The sequence below is a fragment of the Topomyia yanbarensis genome, chromosome 2, assembly GCF_030247195.1.
Source record: "Topomyia yanbarensis strain Yona2022 chromosome 2, ASM3024719v1, whole genome shotgun sequence".
NCBI classification, from domain to species: domain Eukaryota; kingdom Metazoa; phylum Arthropoda; class Insecta; order Diptera; family Culicidae; genus Topomyia; species Topomyia yanbarensis.
This window is the reverse complement of record NC_080671.1, coordinates 430,326,969-430,348,069: the sequence shown is the minus strand read 5'-3', so window position 1 is coordinate 430,348,069 and position 21,101 is coordinate 430,326,969. Positions and strand designations below refer to the sequence as shown.

The window sequence follows — 21,101 nt, the reverse complement described above, 5'->3', positions numbered from 1 at the left end:
ATATGAACATCCAAAAATCCTATAACCCCAACTTCTCGTATTCGGGCAATGATCGCAAATTTTCCGTTTAATGCAAACTGCAAAATATGTAGGATTTGCATCACGGACCACAAAAAATTATTAAATGTTGGGGATTTTGGGGACAAAATGACCTAGTAACCAGATTCCCATTCGACATGATACTGTACCTTGATGTGGTCCGGGGGCTTTTCCACCAAACCAGTATTACAGTGATTATATCACAGAAACTTGGGATACGATTATTTTATTTTTAGTTAACCTACATTGTGATCAATTTTAGTACATAAGTTGGCGACCTTTTTTACCCACTGCCATGGTCAAATAATATACTCTGGAGGCACCCTTCTTTGATTGCTATATTTTAAATTAGATCCATGCTAACACTCACTAACACAAATTGCTTATTCCGTCATATAGACTCAAAATCTCTCATTCCTTACGTACAAACGTGGCCTTCGCGATAACACAAACCTGGTCACAAATGCGAACGCCCGCGGTGTCACCAACATTCAAACTCCCCGGTAATTAAGTTAACATTTACGCCTAAAAATTTACTAACGCGGTCTCAACCCACCGCTCGCCGCGCTATCTTGAATCGGTCACGTCCGGAAGTCTCTACCCTTGATCCTAGCAACCCAATCTCATGCCTTCAGTTGGACCAATAGAAATAAAAACTTGAATTGAAGAACGCGCGAACATGAAAATGGCCATACGCTTATAAAAATAATGTATCCACGCGACAAAACGTCAACATACAAGCGATCGTGTACTTCGCGATCATCCACGCACAACCACGATCTCGCAAGCATGATAACACCCCGGTGACTAAGTGAACGGTTTAGAACTTATAAATTCACAAGCGCGGTTTCAAGAGTGAACCTCCGAATTATCGTGTTCGCGCGATCATGAATCGGTTTCGTGCGGAAACCGCTATTCTCGGCCGTAGTAGCATAAACCCAAGACCTTCAGGTGGACCAATCAAAAACATGATGCTCATATCCATTAAATTACACTTTCCATGGCGACATAAAAATCGAATTTATACAGGCGAAGTCACATGCACGCAACAAACAAACATACAAATGCTTGAGCCCTTCGCGATCATCCACGCAACCTACACCCGCGTTCTCGCAGACATGATAACATCCCGGTGATAATATGAACGTGTCAGCACTTATAAACCTTCAAACACGATCTCAATCGTGAACCTACAGCCCACGCACTCGCGCGATCATGAATCGGTCACGTCCGGAAGTGTCTATCCTCGATTGCAGAAGTCTCCGTCATGCCTTCAATTGAATCAATTAAAAAGAAAGCTCATATCCAGTGGACCACTAAATATCAAAATGACGGTCCGCGTGACTATCCAACAACACGCGAATATGTGAATGACAATAGGGTTACAAAATCGAATTTATTCACGCGAAGTCACATACACGCGAGCAAACGCGACAAACAACATATGAAGGCTTAAGCTCTTTGCGATCATCTACGCACACCTACGTTCGCGGCGATCGCGCAAACTTTATAACACTCCGGTAACAATGTGCACGTTTTACAGTCGTGATTCGCTGGTTGGCTCACAGCCTCTGTCCAACTAACGAATTTGATTCGCTAGTCGAACCGATTGACAAATGTCAAAAACTCTCCAAAGAAGACATTAGTAGTGTAAAAGATTGTTAGATAGATTGTCAAAGTAAATTTGACATGAGATTTTGACGTTCAGATGCTTTTTAGTTGGACAATGGTCCAACTAGCAGAAGTCCAACTAAAAGCGGTCCAGTTAAAGAGTGTCCAGCCAGTGAATCACGACTGTGGTACTTACGAAGTTACAAACGCGGTCTCAAACGCGAACACGCAAACGCCCGTCACGTCCGGAAATCTTTACCCTCCATTCTAGCAACTTAGGTCCATACATTCAGATATACCAATCAAAATATAAAGCTGATATCAACTAGACAACATGGCGACATGACTGGGAACTCTAGTGATATGGAGGAACCCACTTTCTTCTAGAATCTGAACCGCATACGAAAAATTAAGCATCAGATTCACGGTCCGCGCGCAATCATTCTAGAATACACACGAATATGCGAAAGCAAACGGTTTTAATATAGAATTCATACACGCGAAGTTGCATACACGTTAGCACACGCGACATACAAACGCACACGCGATCGAACACGCTAACGTACAAATACTCGAGCCCTTCGCGATGATACACGCGATCGCGAAGTCCCTACGCCCGCACATACCTGAACCGTACAATAAATATCACATTCAAAATCACGGCCCGCTACAATTGGCCTAAAGCAGTGTTTTAGTGGGCGCCATTGCCTGTCTCGTCTGCAATTGTAGTGTGTGATTCTGACGAGGAGCCCTTCCGAGAACCTTGCTCTACTGCTCCAGTAGGACAACTCTCGAAAAAAATGACCCAGTACCCCACGTTCCAGTAATTCTCGGGAAACGGAAATATGAGGTAAGAATTGTAATTTCTTGAGTGCTACTTCTATATATGCTTTTATATTTTCCCATAATACCCATTTCAAAAACTTCAAGCGAAGTGGGCGGGGTTCTGAAATTGTTCAAATTATGTGATATTTGGCATCTAAGCTTACTTTAACATTTGTCACAATAAGAAAGAGGGGGACTTTGATAATTAAAAAAAAGGGAATGGCTTTAAACGTCTGTAAACAAAGCGCAAGAAAAATCTTGGTACAAGTATACAAGTTGTAAAGAGTTAAACAGGCCTCACGAAGCATATATTGCCCAGTACCGTTTTGACGCATGGGCACACTGGGCCAGAGCCAGACCAGGGGTCCCGGTATTTTGCGGGTCCCGAAATTCGGATGAATATGAAACCTTCCTAAGAGCTATATTCCAAAAACTTTAGCGTGTGGGTTATAATGGATCGGTGGCAGCTCGGAATCCCATATTTTACCGTACCCCATAGGATCAAGACGTTTAAAGAGCATCAGACAACCAAGCGGAGTGATGGTAGCGGTTGGAAACGAGGCATTTTATGCCCAGGATTGTATCAATTTAAACATTAATCAAACATTTCGATTCAAGTTTCAATATATTTACAACAAAAACAATGAAACGTATATAACAGTTTGAAAGGACAGGAAAGAAGCGGCAATTAGAGCACGGTGTTAGGCCTTACACAGAAAAACTGGTAAAATTCGCTACAAAATCCCTGTTTGGCAAGCGATCCGTAGATGTGGCACTTATTTGGTTGTTCGTCACATCTGTGACTGTCAACGAAAAAATCTATAGTGTCATATTCGTAAAATCCCAAAAAAGCTTAAAATAGCCCTAAAATGTGATTGAAAGTGTCTACACAAATCGCTCATTGCTTTACTTTAAATCTGATTGAAAAAATCAAGGCGAAAGTGCGTGCCTTTAAAGATATTCGATGATCCGCGGACTTTTGGTGGGATATATTGAGTGAACAATTTGTTTTCGATTGGTCTCAATATTTTGCGATGAAATATTTTTATAAACATGGTTATGTTGTGGGTTGTTTCCAATCAAACTATGGCTAATAAGGGAGTGGGGGCGACAAATTGGACTGTGAAAACTACAGAGCGATCACAGTGACAAATGCCGCTTACAAGGTGCTATCCCAGATTCTGTTCCGGCGCCTATCACCGCTGGTAAATGGATTTGTCGGGAGTTATCAGACCGGTTTCATCAACGGCAGATCAACAAACGACCAAATCTTTACTATACGGCAAATCCTCCAAAAATGCCGTGAATACCAGGTCTCGACACATCACCTGTTCATCGACTTTAAAGCCGCATATGACATGGTGGACCGTGTAGAACTATGGAAAATGATGGACGAGAACGGCTTCCCTGGGAAGCTGATAAGACTGATTAAGGCTACGATGGATGGTGTAAGGTGTTGTGTCAAAATTTCGGGTGGCCTCTCGGGTCCATTTAAATCACGCAGAGGACTAAGACAAGGCGATGGGTTGTCCTGCCTGCTGTTCAATATAGCGCTGGAAGGTGCAATGCGAAGAGCGGGGTTCAACATGCGGGGCACGAATTTTATCGGCCCAGTGCTACTTATTTTCGTAGAACGCCGTAGTGTAACAGCAGGACGGTTTAAGTGGTGTGGTCAAATGAATCCTCGACATTGTTGTGGTATTGAGCATATGAGAAAAAATTATTAGCTTTAGAACAAAGCGAAGAGAGCTCAAAAAAGCTATCAAAAATCTATACCGTTTATTCAAAACGTCATATCTAACAAATGTAAACAAACTGAGTTTATTATGCCAAATAAAAGCTAAGCATTGACTCTTTATCGTCCACAAATAATATCGTCCACAACTACAAACTCGTCTCTCAAAACGTCACAGTAAAATGTGCCATCTACAAACGGTGTTGCCAAGACCACATATGTAAAAGAGCATAATAGCAAAGGTGACCGGCAAAATGTAATAAAATAATATTATCTTCGCTAAAAACATGTAATATGCTTATACGATCCAGCAATGAGTAAATGCAGAGGTGATAGTAGAATTAATAGGCTTCTGTGTGCTTTAATTGTTAAATAAATTTAAAAGTTACAAGGAAATTCTTGCACGCGATTTTCTCAGTTTGACGTTTCTGTTTGACATGATGTAATGAAAGAAAACTCTAGAAATATAGACGAAAACGATCAAAATTTCTAAGCTACGTGTCGAATAAAAGGTGTTGTATTTCAGTGAGAGTCTGTTGAAATAGTAATGTTATTCTAAATGTTAACGAAGTTTGATCAATATTAAGAAATTTAGATATAATATGGGAAAACCACATGAAGTGTTCCGGAAATAAGCAAGATAATTTCAGGTTACGTAAAATTATTTAGTATGACCAAAGAAATAATCTGGATACCGTTCAAATAATGGACGTTTAACCAGTCATATTTCATAATTCCTCCTTTTCAAAGGAGGCATTCTTCATCCTCAAACAATTTCTTACAACTTTGAAGATCAGATTACACCGGATTCGGAGAGGATAAATCAATTACACTGTACGCAGCTCATCCGACGGCCCTAATATTACCCATATGAAGTCGAAGATATGTGCCTTGCCTTGTCTTCCCAAAAAATGAAAGAAGCAGGAGGACGGAGGAAGTTGAATGGGAAGGGTGGAAAAAACCCAAACAGCAAGTAAATTAATCTCACTAGTAGCTCAAATCGCCTGCGAAAGAGCCTAAAGCTCTTTACTGCAGTGAATTAAAAATGTTAGTATGTTACTAAGTTGCAATCGCCCAAATACAGCGTCGTCTATAAAAGGACAACCGAAAACTTGAAATCGCAATTGCGTTACTGCTGGGCAGGTTCATATCAGATGATATAAAATTCCGTAGTCGGATTCATAAAGATCACATGAACATGATTTTTGCGTGCTTTGTCGCTTTTGTTTGGAATGTGTGTAATTACAAAGGAGACGGCGAAAACATGATAAAGTGACTGCTAAATTTCAACGTTCGTTGCGTTAGATTTTTTACTGACACAGTTTACCTCACTTTTCTTGACAGTTCACTAGTACTTTTTTCATGGGCTTTGTGGGTGGCTAGACTCGAAACAAATTGCAAACAAGTCCATATAAACACAACAAGCGTACTGTCACAAATGAACACTCGAGTTCATTTGTGACGGCAGCGTAAAGTAGACGTAAAGACACTATGCTGTATTAGGTTCTTTACTGACACAGTTAACCTTACTTTTCTTGACAGTTCACTTGTACTGTTTACATGGAGTTGTTTTTTTTCCTTTTTTATTAACGACTTATAGTGAGTCAATCTTTTTCCTTTTTTATATTGTAACGACATATAATTAGCAAGGGACTGGAAGGTGAAGTATTTTTCAAATATTAAGAGCCGGCTCCGACAGCATAGGTCATTAAATTGACTTTACGCTTGTCCGGACATGCCGCAGACTCAGGTGATTCGCATTTAATGCCAAAAGATCCTGACTCCTGCGCTGCAGAAGACAAAAAGCTAAGTAACCGGGAAACTCTAAGCTTGTTCATTGACCCTACTCCACGCTTTTCTAAACTTTCTTACTTCAAATCCTTGCTCTCCCTTGAGTACTATGGCTCTTAATATTTGAAAAATACTTCACCTTCCAGTCCCTTGCTAATTATATGTCGTTACAATATAAATAAAAAAATACATGGAGTTGGAAAAATTTTGTGAGCGACTAGCAAATCGCAAAGTCCATGTAAACAGTACAAGCGTACTGTCAAAAATGAACACTCAGTTCATTTCTGATGTCAGCGTAAAGTATTCAATTACTCTATAGGTATAGGTATTTTTCTTCATTAAGGAGAAAATTGTTTAAAACCATCTTTGCACGTAAAGAGCACACAAACTATATAACTAACGCTGGATAGACGCTAGCTCCAAAAAAAAAGAAAGCACTATTTGTGTTTCTGAGCAAACCCCTAGTCCTGCGTGGCATTACTCAGCTTAAAATGCGCTCCTATTCTTACGGGACGTCATGTATCGTGTATTCGTTTTTGGAGCTAGCGTCAATCCGATGCTAGCTTAGATCTGCCACTAAGTTAGTGCCGGATTCTGATGAGACGAAGTTGAAACGCAACTTCTATTAAGTAATGCTAAATAACCGTTATAAATCGATCACAGAACTGGCGAAGGAAATCCCATCTGAAATAGTTCATGGTCAACAGAAACGCAGTTCCATCATCGATTTTTTGCGTATCTTCAAACATGGTTCTATAAATATTAAAATCAGTCACGCCACTCGTCTCGTTCTGCTGATATAATGCTCAATCTATAGAGAGAGACAGAAAAAAGGCCCTCTGCTAGACAGGTCATCGCAACTGACCACTGGCACTCCGCAGAAACGATTGTTCCATTACGGCTATGACACATCACAATCAACAATTGATAGTACTGCCCTTTCAACTTCCCAAATGATATCGCCAATCCCGAGTTGATCCGGCGTTCTGTTGGATTTTTGCTCTACAAAAAAAAGATCACATAAGAGTACGGGCAAAATAAACATAAACATTCGTGTCCATTAATTAATACAAACATTAATCGAAATGGAGGGGGTACAACGTCGGGGCAGCGGATATAGCGGCGCCTGTGAATGTGCAGTTTTCGAAGAGAAGCGCAATACTGGGAGTATGAAAAATTGCAATGATTTGACCTGCGCCATCTAGCTGCCCTCATTATAGAATCCCACTCCCCGAGGGGATGGACCACTGCGTTGCAAATTTACCGAAAGATAATTCTGTTCTCGAACAAGCCTAGTTCGCCAGGGGTTATCTGCCGGATGTCGAAGTGTTGTAACGAAATTGAAGGTTTTTTTTCGTTTGTTCGTTTTACATGGTAAAATACACTGTAGACTCGTTATAAGCGGATACTTCACAAATTGATTATTCTTTACTGACATAGTTAACCTCACTTTTCTTGACAATGCACTAGTACTGTTCACATGGAATTTAAAATTTTATGGACGACTAGATTCGCTCGAACCAACTAGCAATTAATTTTTCTAAGGTTATGAAAACTTTACAAGCGAACTGTCACAAATGAACATTCCAGTTCATTTGTGACGTCATCGTAAAGTATTCACTACTTTACAGTAACGCCACAAATGAACACGAGTGTTCATCCTTGATAGGTCACTAGTACTATTTATATGAACTTAGAAAAGTTTTTTGTGATATGCTTCGAACGAACCAAATCGTAGATGCTCATGGTCATGTAAGCAGTACTAGTGTACTGCTAAAATGTATTAGATTAACTGTAGATAAAGAACTCTATTAGGTTCTTTACTGAAACAGTTAACCTCACTTTTCTTGACAGTTCGATTATACTGTTTACATGGACTTAGAAAAAATTGTGGATGACTAGATTCGCTTGAAGCAAATTGTAAAGAATTTTTCTAAGTCCTTATAAACAGTACAGGCGAACTGTCAAAAATGAACACTTAGTTAATTTATGACGTCACCGTAAAGTATTCAATTGAAAACTTTACTCTGACGTCACAAATGAACTCGAGTGTTCATTTTCGACAGTTCGCTTTTACTGTTTACATGGACTTAGATTTTTTTTTGAGATTTTCTTCGAGCGAATCTAGTCGTCCACAAAATTTTTCCATGTTCATGTAAACAGTATTAGTGAACAGTTAAGAAAAGTGAGGGTAACTGTGTCGGTAAAGAACCTAATAAGAACATTCCTGTCTGGTACTAGAGCGTCACTTTCTGTTGACCAGCGACGCCATGTGGAAAACTGGAAAAACTAGATCACTGCACTATGGTCCCAAAGCTGTATTTAGGAAGACAAAACTGTTTGCGCCTAAACCGTTGGTTTTAGATATATAGTATCTTCGGCAAACTTTCTTAGGACTTTCTGACCGATTTTTTTTTATATTAGTTGAATTAGGGTGGTCCTTGTGGTTAGGGTGTTCAAAGTATCAACTTCTTAGATATGTAAAATTAAGCTACATAATGTTCTACAAAGTTATAACTCAATCAAATTGAAGCAACTTTTCTGAAGAAACTATGTGGCTATCTCTAATGGTTCATGTGCTATGATTTTTGCAATATTTAAGGTAGGGTGGCTCTTTAAAAATTGGTTTTCTATTAATATCTTTTTATGTGTTAATTTCTCGCCAATACTTTGTTCTAGAGGTTTTTAGAATTTTTGTAAATACACATTTTTGCCGAAGCAATCAAGTTTCTATCTCTTTTGTTTGCATAGTTACAGGCGATTTTCAAAACAAAAATGGTTTTTTTCAAAGCTATATATCTTCCAACATTGCAAATGGAAAGTTCTAAAAGTGCTGCAAACAAAGTATTTACAATAAATCAATGTCTGAAGTGACAAATGAGAAATAGTGATTTTAAGGGGTCACGTTTTCATCACTCAATCTCTTATGGTAAAATCAACTGAGAAATAGTCATTGTGTGTGATAATTCCGAATGTCAGGGCAATAAACGTTTTTGAAAAAACAGTCTACGGTATATCTAAATAGTACAGTGGATTTACAGTAGTGTTATCTGCAAACTATCGTTAATTCTAAATCGGCCAACAAAAATTATCTATGCTCACTTAAGTAAATCCTTTTGGTTTGGGCTAGTGCTCAAAACGAGAACTAAAAAGAAAATGCTTTTGTTCACGTCTTGTTATCTTAAAATAAAATCTTGAAACGAGTTTGTTATTCATAGTAGCGGAAATTATTGTATGCTTTGTCAACATTTATGCAATGTTTGAAACTATAAATTAATTATCGACTGTAATGACGGCTGTGGGTAAGTTAAGGAAAGATTAACAATCTTTTGTTACTTCAAAATAAATAAAAGTAAGAGGTCTGAAAATCGCTAACCGTGAACTGGTAGAATAACTCATAAAGCATAATTCCCTAGCATCTATATAATGCATGATGACGGTTGCTTTATTGGCTACGTAATAGATTTATTTAGAGTTTACTATAGTACACTATTAACACTATTGTAAATTCACGCTAACATGTAGTTGTACGGTAGAATGTTGTGTTTTCAAAAAGTGTCACATATTCAATAGATTTTCTGTGACTTTTGGTATTATCACACACAATGACTATTTCTCAGTTGATTTTACCATAAGAGATTGAGTGATGAAAACGTGATCCCTTAAAATCACTATTTCTCATTTGTCACTTCAGACATTGATTTATCGTAAATACTTTGTTTGCAGCACTTTTAGAACTTTTTATGGCGAATATTTTTGCTGAAGTAACAAAGTTATTGTCTCATCTATTTGAAAAGTTATGAACGATTTTTGTTGAAAAATACACCATTTTCAAAAATTAATTATTTTTTTTACAGAAATAACGCTCCCGCAGTTTTTTCACCAAAAACTAGAAAAGTTTCGATCTTTCAAATGAAATTAAAATATTGAAAATCCATTTGCAATGTTGGAAGATATATAGCTTTAAAAAAAACCATTTTTGTTTTGAAAATCGCCTGTAACTATGCAAACAAAAGAGATATAAACTTGATTGCTTCGGCAAAATGTGTATTTACAAAAATTCTAAAAACCTCTAGAACAAAGTATTGGCGAGAAATTAACACATAAAAAGATATTAATAGAAAACCAATTTTTAAAGAGCCACCCTACCTTAAATATTGCAAAAATCATAGCACATGAACCATTAGAGATAGCCACATAGTTTCTTCAGAAAAGTTGCTTCAATTTGATTGATTTATAACTTTGTAGAACATTATGTAGCTTAATTTTACATATCTAAGAAGTTGATACTTTGAACACCCTAACCACAAGGACCACCCTAATTCAACTAATATAAAAAAATCGGCAAGAAAGTTCTAAGAAAATTTGCCAAAAATACTACATATCTAAAACCAACGGTTTAGGCGCAAACAGTTTTGTCTTCCTAAATACAGCTTTGGGACCATAGTGCACTGTCAAGTGATTGTTATTCAATGTTCATGGAGACGCAGGGTCACCTCGGCGAGCCATCACAGCTTCCCCACTGTTTTGCTTTGCCCACTTTAAGGGGGCCTGTTTCGGGGGAAGAGATTGTTTACCGAAAATAACAACCCAGACGGAGGTGACACATAAACACGTAATGGTGGGTGCAGTTCAGAATGAGAACCAGTCACGCGGTGCAGCTGAAATCTGCGGTAATTTCTCTTTTTTTTTGCAACGTCCCAATGTGCGTCACGGTCAAAATGATTAATACAAAATATATTGTTTTCTCGGAGACGGCAGAACAATTTCGTTAAATCTTCTGCCCGCTGACTTGTAAATAATTAAAAATAGACGAACTTCAAAACATTATCTCATTGGTAAAGGATCGCGGCTTTGGCGGGCGTAAAATTTTCCACCGATTTGGAGAACGTCTGTTGCCAAGATGGCGCTGCAAGTCATCGCAGTAAGCGTCGTTTGACGCAAATTTCACATGTCAACCACGCCTGCTACATTTAGCTTGTAAATCATATATATTTTGGCCACGGAAATGCGCCTGACATGCACCGACCTCGTGAAAAATCTGTATATTGCTCGGAAATGAGCGATACGCGTCAACATAACTAGAGCCGCAATTTGCAAGTCTTCCGACTGTCATCTGGTTGTTGACCTTCTAATGCTGGCAAAATGGGGGGCCCCCTAGTCTGTCACAGTTTTCTGCTAGTGATTCTAAACCAGTTCAAATCCAAAACGAATTTGAGCGATCAAAATAAATATTTCGAACGACGGTATTTTTAGTTTGTATAGTCCCCGTCGGATGGAAAATTTCCCTCACGTGTGTCGCCACTGGCTCTTACGATCGAGCTCTGGTCGTAGCGCTCGGCGGGAAATATATTGTATATATAAATACCGATTGCGAAAACAAAACAAAAATCTTACTACCATCGACAATCAGCAGTACAATCAATCTTTATTAGGATCACATAGACAAGCGGATTATGTTTTTGCTGGAAATTTCAATTAAGATTCCATCTTTCACTCAATGTCAAAGAGAGCATCGATTAGGATGGCGATCGCGCCTGTTAACTGAGGTAAAAACTATTATATTTAATTCGCGCTTTTCGGTTTAGTTTCAGCCTCTTCTTTGGGGGGATTTTGGACCCTTGTCCACCAATATAAATAGCCAATAATATTAATCGCAATTCTCACCGCTTCTCTCTCTCTTCCAGTGCCACTTCCACCCGTCAACCGGTCCGTGCCGTGCGCCGATTCCTTAATGCCAGCCTGCGCCGAAATGCTCGTATCGCAAAGTCCACCGATCTACAACTACTCACTAGCCGACTACATCGCGAGTCAAACTGATAGTGGGTCCCCGTTTGGCTACGGCACCGTTCCGCCCAAGCCCCGTAACTATTGCCGACCAACGTCGCTTCAGCTCACGCCACCGCCTTTACGCCGCCAGCTAACGCCACCCAGCCCGATCAGTGCTACGATGCCAGCGTCCCCGAAACGATCCTGCCTAGTGGTCCGAGTGGAAGATATTAGCCCCGAGGAGGAGCGTACTATTGACCTGCACAGCCCGACGGATACGTACGACAAACATCGGAACAAGAAGAAGGTCGTTTTTGCCGATGATCAGGGAGGTCAGCTGACGCAGGTGCGCGTGATGAAGGAACCGTCGTACATGCCACCGATCTGGAGCCTTCAGTTTCTAGCGCATGTTACGCAGGGTATGATCAGTCCGGTGCCACAGGAACAGTGGGTGGTGGACTTTCGACAGCCGGCCAGTGCGTACCTGGAGTTTCGCCAGAAGGTGGAGGAGAAGAATGTTTCGCTGGAGAATGTAATCATCAAGGAAACGGAACACCTGATCGTGGGCACGGTGAAGGTGAAAAACATCAGCTACCACAAGGAGGTGATCGTGAGGTCCTCCTGCGACGGCTGGAAAACGCACGAGGACACCTACTGCACGTATACCGTGGTGAGTAGACTTTACGTGTACTTTAAGGAATGGCGTATGTGATGTAGAAGCTAAGAACTGTGGTCTTCACATGATATGCTAAAGATCACAAATAGATATACCGTTGTACAGTGAGACAGGAAGCTACTTTCAACAGAGCTGCTAGTGCTCTGGGTATACATTCGGGCGGTACAGAGTATTTGATAATACCTCGGGTAAAATTTAACCACGTTTTGACAAATTTGGTTTTGATCTAGATAATGTGAAACTGATCTAGATCAGTTCTTATATATGATAGAAGCGTCCTTTCGTGGAGAGTATTTTGTACAACTATCTGAGACTGAGTTGTAAAAAATAACGCTTCTTCAGGAAAACGATACACTAAAACATTTAACAACAAATCAAAAATTTATGTTAAATATTAAAATAACAAGAATACCTATTTTCTAAACAAATGTTTTAGCGAAAGCTTGAAGCAAATATTTTAGAGTTAATTGCATTATGTAGAAACTACTAGTAAACATTTTTTTTTGTGCCTAACTAGTGCCAATTTGGGTACTAGTTTAGAGGCATCGTCTAACTAGATGCCCTGTAGGTGCTAGTTACTCATGGGATGAATTCGAAACACAAATAATCAAACCTAATTTTTTTAACTTTAAAGATGTTTCTATGCTTCATACAGTTCCTGACCTTATTAGTTTTTTAGCGATCCTACTGGAGCTGTTGAGCTTAGTTCTCGGAAGGTTAAAAGTTAAAAAAATTAGGAATGATGAAACCTATTTTTTTAACTTTAAAGATGTTTTTGCCTTTCTCAATAGAAAGGTATTGCAATTGCTCTGAAAACCGACTTTTTAACGGAGGCCCGGAGGGCCGAGTGACATATACCATTCGATTCAGTTCGTCGAGTTCGGCAAATGTCTGTGTGTGTATGTATGTGTGTGTGTATGTATGTGTGTGTGTATGTGCGTCTGTGTGTGTGTACGCGAACACAATCTCACTCACTTTTCTCAGAGATGGATGAACCGATTTTTACAAACTTAGTCCCAAATGAAAGGTGCAACGTTCCCATAGGCTGCTATTGAATTTCTAATGGATCCGACTTCCGGTTCCGGAATTACAGGGTGATGAGTACGATCACGCAGAAAACGTCGATTTTAAGAAATTCTGCAATGAATGTATAATGGTGAAATTTTTTCCAAAATGTGACCACAACTGCTTCGATTTGTAGTACTAGGTCATTAACAGCCATTCAAAGTCTCTTTGGTCACATTGGCCACCATCATCGGTTCCGGAAGCCCCGGCGGAAGTATCCAAATTCAGAGTAACAGGCACATCGGTTTCTCGGAGATGGCTAGACCGATTCGACTAAACTTGACCTCAAATGAAAGGTATTGCGTCCCCGTAAATGGCTATTAAATTTTATCCCCAACCGACTTCCGGTTCCGGAGTTACGGGTTGTGGCGTGCGATCACATAGCAAATTGTGATTCAAACCGATACTCCGATGAAAGCAAAAAAGGTAAAAATTTCACTAAAATGTCTCTCAAATAACTTAACTTTGCAGTTCTAGGTCACCGACGGCCAAACAAACTTTCGTTGACTACATTGACCACCATAGACGGTTCCGGAAGTGCCCGGGAAAAGCGGCCATTTTTCATAACTAGCAAACTCATATCAGTTTCTCGGAAATGGTTGGGCCGATTTTCACAAACTTAGTCCCAAATGATAGCTATATTATCCCCACAGATGTCTGTAAAATTTCGCACGGATCGCGTGTATGGTTCCGGAAATATAGACTGAACGGTCCGGTCAAACATGAAATTCCCATATAAGCCGGAATTCAAATTTTTTTCAAAGGGGGGACCCCATGAAATTTCAGAAATCGAATTCGTATTTTTGATGCCAAACATCTTTAAAATGCATGAAACGTCGAGATTTTATGTTATCTCGAAAAATTTTTTTTTATAGAAATCGACTTTTTGGGACTTTGCCGATTTCGCACCTTTTTTCAGTTCAATATTACCGTGGCTGTTTTTTCTTTTTCAAAATTTTAGAACTCGAATGATGATTTATTTTCCTGTATATAGTTGTCATGTGATGTATAATAATAAAATGTAATATATGCATTTAAAAGCTTTTAATGAATATAAACAACGCACACATTCTCGTGATTCATGATTGAGAAAGGCACAATTGCACCGCTAGGTGGATTAAAATAGGTTTTAAACTTTATATAGTTACTGACCATATTAGTTTTTTTTGAGTGATTCTACTGGAGCTGTAGAGCGTAGTTCTCGGAAGGGCTTCCTGTCAGAATCACTCACTACAATTGAAGACGAGACGGGAAAAGTCACCCACTAAAACACTGTTGCACGGTCCGTAATTCTAATTGTGATATTGAGCGTACGGTTCAAATGTGCTGGCATAGGGACTCCACGATCGCGTGGAAATGAGCGTTTATTTGTTCACACTTGAGACTGCGTTGATCAGATTATAAATTATCGGGGCATTCTTGTACTTGCGAAATCGTAGGCGTAGTTGCACGTGGATGACCGTGATTACATGTTCGTCCTTGTCTATCATCGTGAAGGCCTCGAGCGTTTGTATGTTAACATGTTCGACCACGTGGGCTTTTATATATCGCATGTGCTAGCGTGTATGTAACTGTACGTGTATAAATTCGATTTTATACCCGTGTGGCCATTCGCATATTCGATTGTATTCTTAAATGATCGCGTAGACCGTGAATCTATTTAATTTACAATGTGCGGTACAGATACTAGAAGAAAATGAGTTCCCCCATATCACATCCCCGGTCATGTTGCCATAGAACGTGTTGCGTAGTGGATATGAGTGTTATTTTTTTGATTGGTCCAACTGAAGGCAAGGATCTAGCCTGCTAAGACCGAGTGTAAAGACTTCCGGACGTGACACTTCATGATCGCGCGAACGCGGACGATTGAAGGTTCTCTCTTGAGACCCCGTTTGTACATTTATAACATTTATAAGTTCACTTTATTACCAGGGTGTTATTATGTTTGCAAGATCGTGGGCTGATCGCGAAGGGATTGAACGTTTGTATGTTAACGTGTTTGTTCGCGTGGGCGTTTGCATGTCGTGAGTGTATGTAACTTCGAGTGTATAAATTTATTTGCGTAGTCGCGTTGTCTCTCGCATATTTTTATGTTTGCGCGGCCGAGATTCTAAGATATAATAGTTTATGGATTATTTTCAGGGTGCTGCAGTTTAAGATATGTGCCAAGGGAACAGATGAGTGCGCGCGTTTTTCGATCGTATGGGAATTGACGTTGGTATAATTGCAGTTGGGGTTAGGACACCAATAAAAATTTCCGACACGGACTTACCGCAAAAGTTAGAGTACCCCGAGTCCCTTCGCGAAATCTGAGCCCAAGCTAACACCATCAAGAGGCACCGCAAAGCGATCATAGCCAGAGAATACTCACGAGAAAGCACTAGAAATCCAAATGAATTAGAACTGCATGAAACGTCGAGACCCAGTGTCATATCGAAAATGATCCTTCCCCTGAAAATTGCTTCTCCGGAACTCAAGAAATCTCCGAAGAAATTTCGGAAATGCTGTCTCCAACCTTTCACCGGTATCACAATTCTCAAAATTCCACACCTGCCGAGGCAAAAAAAGTCAACGGATGCACCTCGAAACCCAAACCCCTGTCTGACCCAAAAGCCTGAACCTTGTGGAAAGACACCCGGATCCCTATGCCTTTCACACACTAAAGACCTATTGTGTCGAAAATATGAATTCGACCGCGAAATACCAAATGAATTTCTACAAATAACGAATATAAATTAAAATTTCATTTTTCGTCGTCAACGTAAACCGTCTCTGACAGCACTGCTCCATCGGAATCCAATCAGACTAGTTGCAGTAACTTCAGTTCTAGAGCTGATACTTGTAGCTGTCAGGGCTTAAATAAAAGACAATAGTCAAATTTATTAGCCTTACTTGTTTTTGTGAGCAAATTTTGCCTAAATTAAAAGTTATAGCTGTTTTAAAACATTGTTATTTATGAACAACATGGGCATGAAGGGGTTAAACTGAGTAATGGTATCATCACTTTATATTCGTCGTTTTTTTGTCTCTCTCAGCAAAACTCCGATTTTCCTACTAATGGAAATATTTTCTGTAGTTTTTAGAAGACTCACCATGTACAAACTTTGATGGTACACAAAAAACATAAAAGAGTAATGAAAATTGGAAGTCGGAGTTTCCCCACTACTTGAGTTCCAACCGTTTACCTGCCCGGCAGACCCTTATTGCCAGGGCTGACTAGGTGCTCCAACCTTAATTTCGGTTTTTCATATACAAACAAACAAAGTAAACCAAACAAATGTTTATTTTATCAACTTTTATTCGCCTCCAAATTCTCCACACTGCTGCTGCTGCGGTCGATTTGCTGCTGCTGGGCGGATAGCCAAGTAAGGGATGATCCATAAATGACGTAGCATTTTTTTAGTGATTTTTAACACCCCCCTCCCCCATCGTAGCATTTCGTCACAAACCTCCAGATACCGCCCCCCTGGTAATTACGTAGCTTGACGGTTACTCTGCCCCCCTTGTCAACGTAATTTTTTTTTTAAATTCTTTTCTATTCCCCTTTAAAAAAGCTACGTAGCATGACATGACCCCCTACCCCCCGTCGTCACACATCATCACAAAATACAAAACTCCCCCCTCTCCCATATAATGCTACGTCATTTATGGATGATCCCTAATCTCTTCCAACCGGTCAGGACTTGTTTTGGGGCTGCTCCGGCAGCGGTCCTTCACTGTTAGCTAGGGAGGTGAACTTGGCTCCTTTGTCGGAACCTCCCCAGCGGCGTTCCGGATACGCCGCTTCCCGGAGACAACGCAGTGTTCTTCTCAGCCGGACCCGTTGTTCTACCTACTTCCCTCTCCTTGGCTGTTAGCTGTAGTGGAGAGCAAGGCTCGTTCGGCTGATCATCTACAGCGAGAATGGCGGGTGCCGCGGATCCTTGACGGTTACCCGGGGTCCGGGGAAGCGAAGACTCCTCTACATTTCGCTTCTCTCGACGACGATCCAGCACAACACAGCACTTTTCTATAAACCACGACCGGAACTTTCTTCCGTTCGACTTCAACGTGCCTTTTCGCACAATCAATGTGTCTTTTGAAGAACGGATCTAGATGAACACAACTCGCTTTAACCTATGAAGAGACGACGACAGGCTTCTTGCACTTCCTCATCTTCTCTATTAGTCCTTTCTGTAAATCTAAACACTACAAGCGGCCATCGTTACCAGATACCTTTTCCAAGCTTTTCACTATTGCTAAAAATAATTGTACCACAAAGATCGCACCTAAACCAAAAATTCACAAATCTAGTTGCATTTAAAAGCTAAATTTTATTTTTATTGTCGTCTTTCTTAAGACTTTTATTCAATTTTCATGAAATATCATTGGCGGCTCCAGGGGGTGGCACGGGGGGCACGTTCTACAACGCTACCGTACTCCTCCTCGTTTGAAAGTCACCTACCATGCGATCCGGAGAGAGTGCCAATGGTGCAAAAACGATCGAGGAAATTCGCAAACTCCAGCGATGGCTGATCTTCCAAATCCTCGTCTGGCCGCTTTCAGCTGGTAGGTTCGCCTATATGGGGCGAATTATTTCGGCCCGAATCTGGTTTTGCTTGGACACCACTCGGAGCAAAGATGACTACCGACTCTTGCGTATGGCAATTTGAAACATCATGGCTGGGAGGGGAGTACTGGCTGTCATCTATAGCGATCGCGGAACTAGCTTCCAAGCTACAAGCAAGATGATCAAGCAGACGATCGATCAGCTCGATTTATGAAAACTGAATTTACCTCAAGCTACAACCAGGTAGACTACCTACTGTCGAAGTGCATCAGAACGCGTTGATCGAGGTAGAAAACATTGTCAACTCGTAACCACTGACCGACATTCCCCTGAATAACGACCCTTTTCTGTTAGGATCAGTAAACGATCTGAGGTCGTGGGTTCACTTTGATGACAGTCCGGTACATAGAAGAAACTGTCGCACTCAATCACAGATCATGGCGAACTTATTCTGGAAGCAGTGGATCCATGACTATTGTTAAGATAGGTACGATCTAGCCCCTCGATCTCTAGAATCGTTGCTTCATTAAAAAGTCAGCCTTTAAATAAGGCGTTGCATCAACAGAAATCATTAGATGTAAGAGAAAACCTAGATGTAAACAAAAGTGAAATTAATCTGCATTGATTGCTACATCTAACGTGTTTAGTGCTAATCTACAAATTGAATTATTCAAGGTAATAATTATATTTAAGAAAGTGTTCTGTGAATTCCATCGAACAGTGTTAACACCAATTAATTCCAGCTTTAGCAACAAGTGATTTGTCGTGTGGCCAATATCCCATAAGATCCTCGTGCGAGGCGATTAAGATAGGGCAAATAGATTGCTATTGGTGGTACACTGCGTAAGGAGAGACATAACCTTGTTATCAGTAGAATAACCCGTGAAAATTATTGTAAGTAGATTTAAGGGTTTGGTTTACTTGTTACTAAAATAAAATATTTTTAGTTTGAGTCGCGCAAAAGCAAACGGACTGCGAAAAGTTTTTACAAACTCAAAAATACCAAGTTATGAGCGCCCCAGGAGCAAACAATACCACCATGCATTCTAGCAATGGTACAATGCAGCAAGTAGCCTATAACTGCAAAGGATGTGACCGTCCGGATGACATTGAAAATATGGTTGCTTGCGACAGATGTAACACATGGTGGCACTTTAGCTGCGCCGGTGTGACGGGATCAGTTGCCAACCGTTCATGGAGCTGTAATAACTGTTCGACATTCTGTGGCTCGATCACATCGATCAGATCAACAAGTGCTCAGTTACGATTAAAACAGTTAGAGGAGAAGAAAGCCTTGGAGGACCAACAGGCCCAGAAGGACCGAGAATTCCTAGCCCAGAAACATCAGTTAGAGATTGAGGCTGAGGCAGAAAAGGAAGGAGGAAGTCTGAGGAGTTTCAGAAGCCGGCGAAGCCAAGTTGACGTGCACCACTGGGTAAACGAGCAAAACCCAGAACATGGAAAAGCTACCCAACCAGTTGCCAGTACTTCCACGCCTATCGCGTCCTCGGTAGCAGCAGGAATAGCTCCAAGACCACTCTTTCCCGGCGGACAATACTCTCTAGGCTACACCGCTCCAGTGTCACAGCCTATTTATACAGTCGGTACGATACCGATTCGCCCACAGATGGTCCCTTCGGCTGCCCAACAACATCAAATAATTCAAGAATCTGGCTCATTGCAGTTGAATCAAGCTCATATGCCACCGATGCCTCAGGTTCGAAATCAGCCATTTCAACTCAGTACTTCATTCGGTTTATCGAAGCCCATGCTTCCTCCAATGATACCGATGGTAACAACACTTCCGTCGTTGCCTGATGTTAAAGACACAATCGACCCGCCTATAATGATGCCAAATCAACGACAATATATCCCGGTTACACTACAACAATCAGCAGCTTGTCTTCCGCCATCATATCTTATGTGGCCTTCCCACGCAGTCATAGCGCCACCATCAGGGTCGGTCCCAAAGGGCGTATCCTTTCCCTCAAATGCGCAATCGGACGGAGCGCAGCGACATTTTATTTCATCTATACCCGAACTCGCACCTGAACATATGCATAGGCGGCAACCACCGGTGATGCCCAATAATCAATATCATCCCACAGAAATGAATATTAGACCGAATCCATCATTTATAGTGCAACAGCCAATATCACCATCAAACCCGTCGGAGTACTGTCCAGTGCCTCAACAATCTGCCCCAGCACACATTCCACCGTCGCATACCGTATGGCCAACAGACGGTCTCATCAGTCCGCAACAGCTTGCAGCACGCTACGTTGTCAGCAAAGAGTTGCCTAAATTCTCGGGTGATCCTTTAGAGTGGCCAATGTTTTTAAGCTCATTTGAATCAACTACGGCTATGTGTGGAATACAGCCTGATGAAAACCTCGCGAGGCTACAGAAAAGCCTAATAGGAAGTGCGAGAGAGAAGGTCCAGAGTATCCTCACTCTTCCATCAGCAATCCCGGAAATAATTGACACACTTAGAGACGAATGCGGCCGACCGGAGCAACTGCTTCATTGCTTGCTTTCAAGAATACGTTCCGCTCCTTCTCCGAACGTAAACAAACTTGAAACGCTAGTCACATTCGGGAGAGAGGTGCGAAACCTAGTTACATACATCGAGGCGTCCAATTTACAAGCCCATCTCTCCAATCCGATGCTGCTAATGGAGCTAGTAGGAAAGTTACCACCTAGTATGCGCTTGGAGTGGGGGCTTCATTGTCAGCGCATTTCCGATGCTTCATTAAGAGCATTCAGTGATTATGCGTCGTCGATCAAAATAGCTGCCTGTCAGGTCAGTTTACCAACGGACTATGGTCATGCCGACGGCAGCTCCCGTCGCAGTTTAAAGAAAGAGAAGGATGGCTTTGTCAACACTCATTCTACCGATAATGAACATGGCTCAGAGCCAGGCGAGAAACTAACAGCTACCTATTCAAACCAAAATAGAGAGAGGAGACCATGTCTAGCGTGTCAGTGCACTGATCACAGAATCCGGAACTGTGACAAATTCTTCAAGTTTACGCTTCTTG

The 21,101-nt window shown here is 40.9% G+C and overlaps 1 protein-coding gene across 4 annotated transcripts in view; it reads left to right on the top strand.

Moving 5' to 3' along the window:
- The window catches only part of LOC131685389 (protein phosphatase 1 regulatory subunit 3C), a 151,387-nt gene that overhangs the window by 99,641 nt on the left and 30,645 nt on the right, over positions 1 to 21,101 (top strand). For 3 of the 4 annotated variants that reach the window (XM_058969090.1, XM_058969088.1, XM_058969089.1), the window contains one exon: positions 11,689 to 12,440. In XM_058969090.1, coding sequence (XP_058825073.1) covers positions 11,736 to 12,440 — 705 coding nt within the window. In that variant the 5' untranslated portion in view covers positions 11,689 to 11,735. Of the gene's footprint in view, positions 1 to 11,479; positions 11,551 to 11,688; positions 12,441 to 21,101 lie in introns of those variants that run through there. The other variant, XM_058969091.1, reaches the window with a different exon arrangement.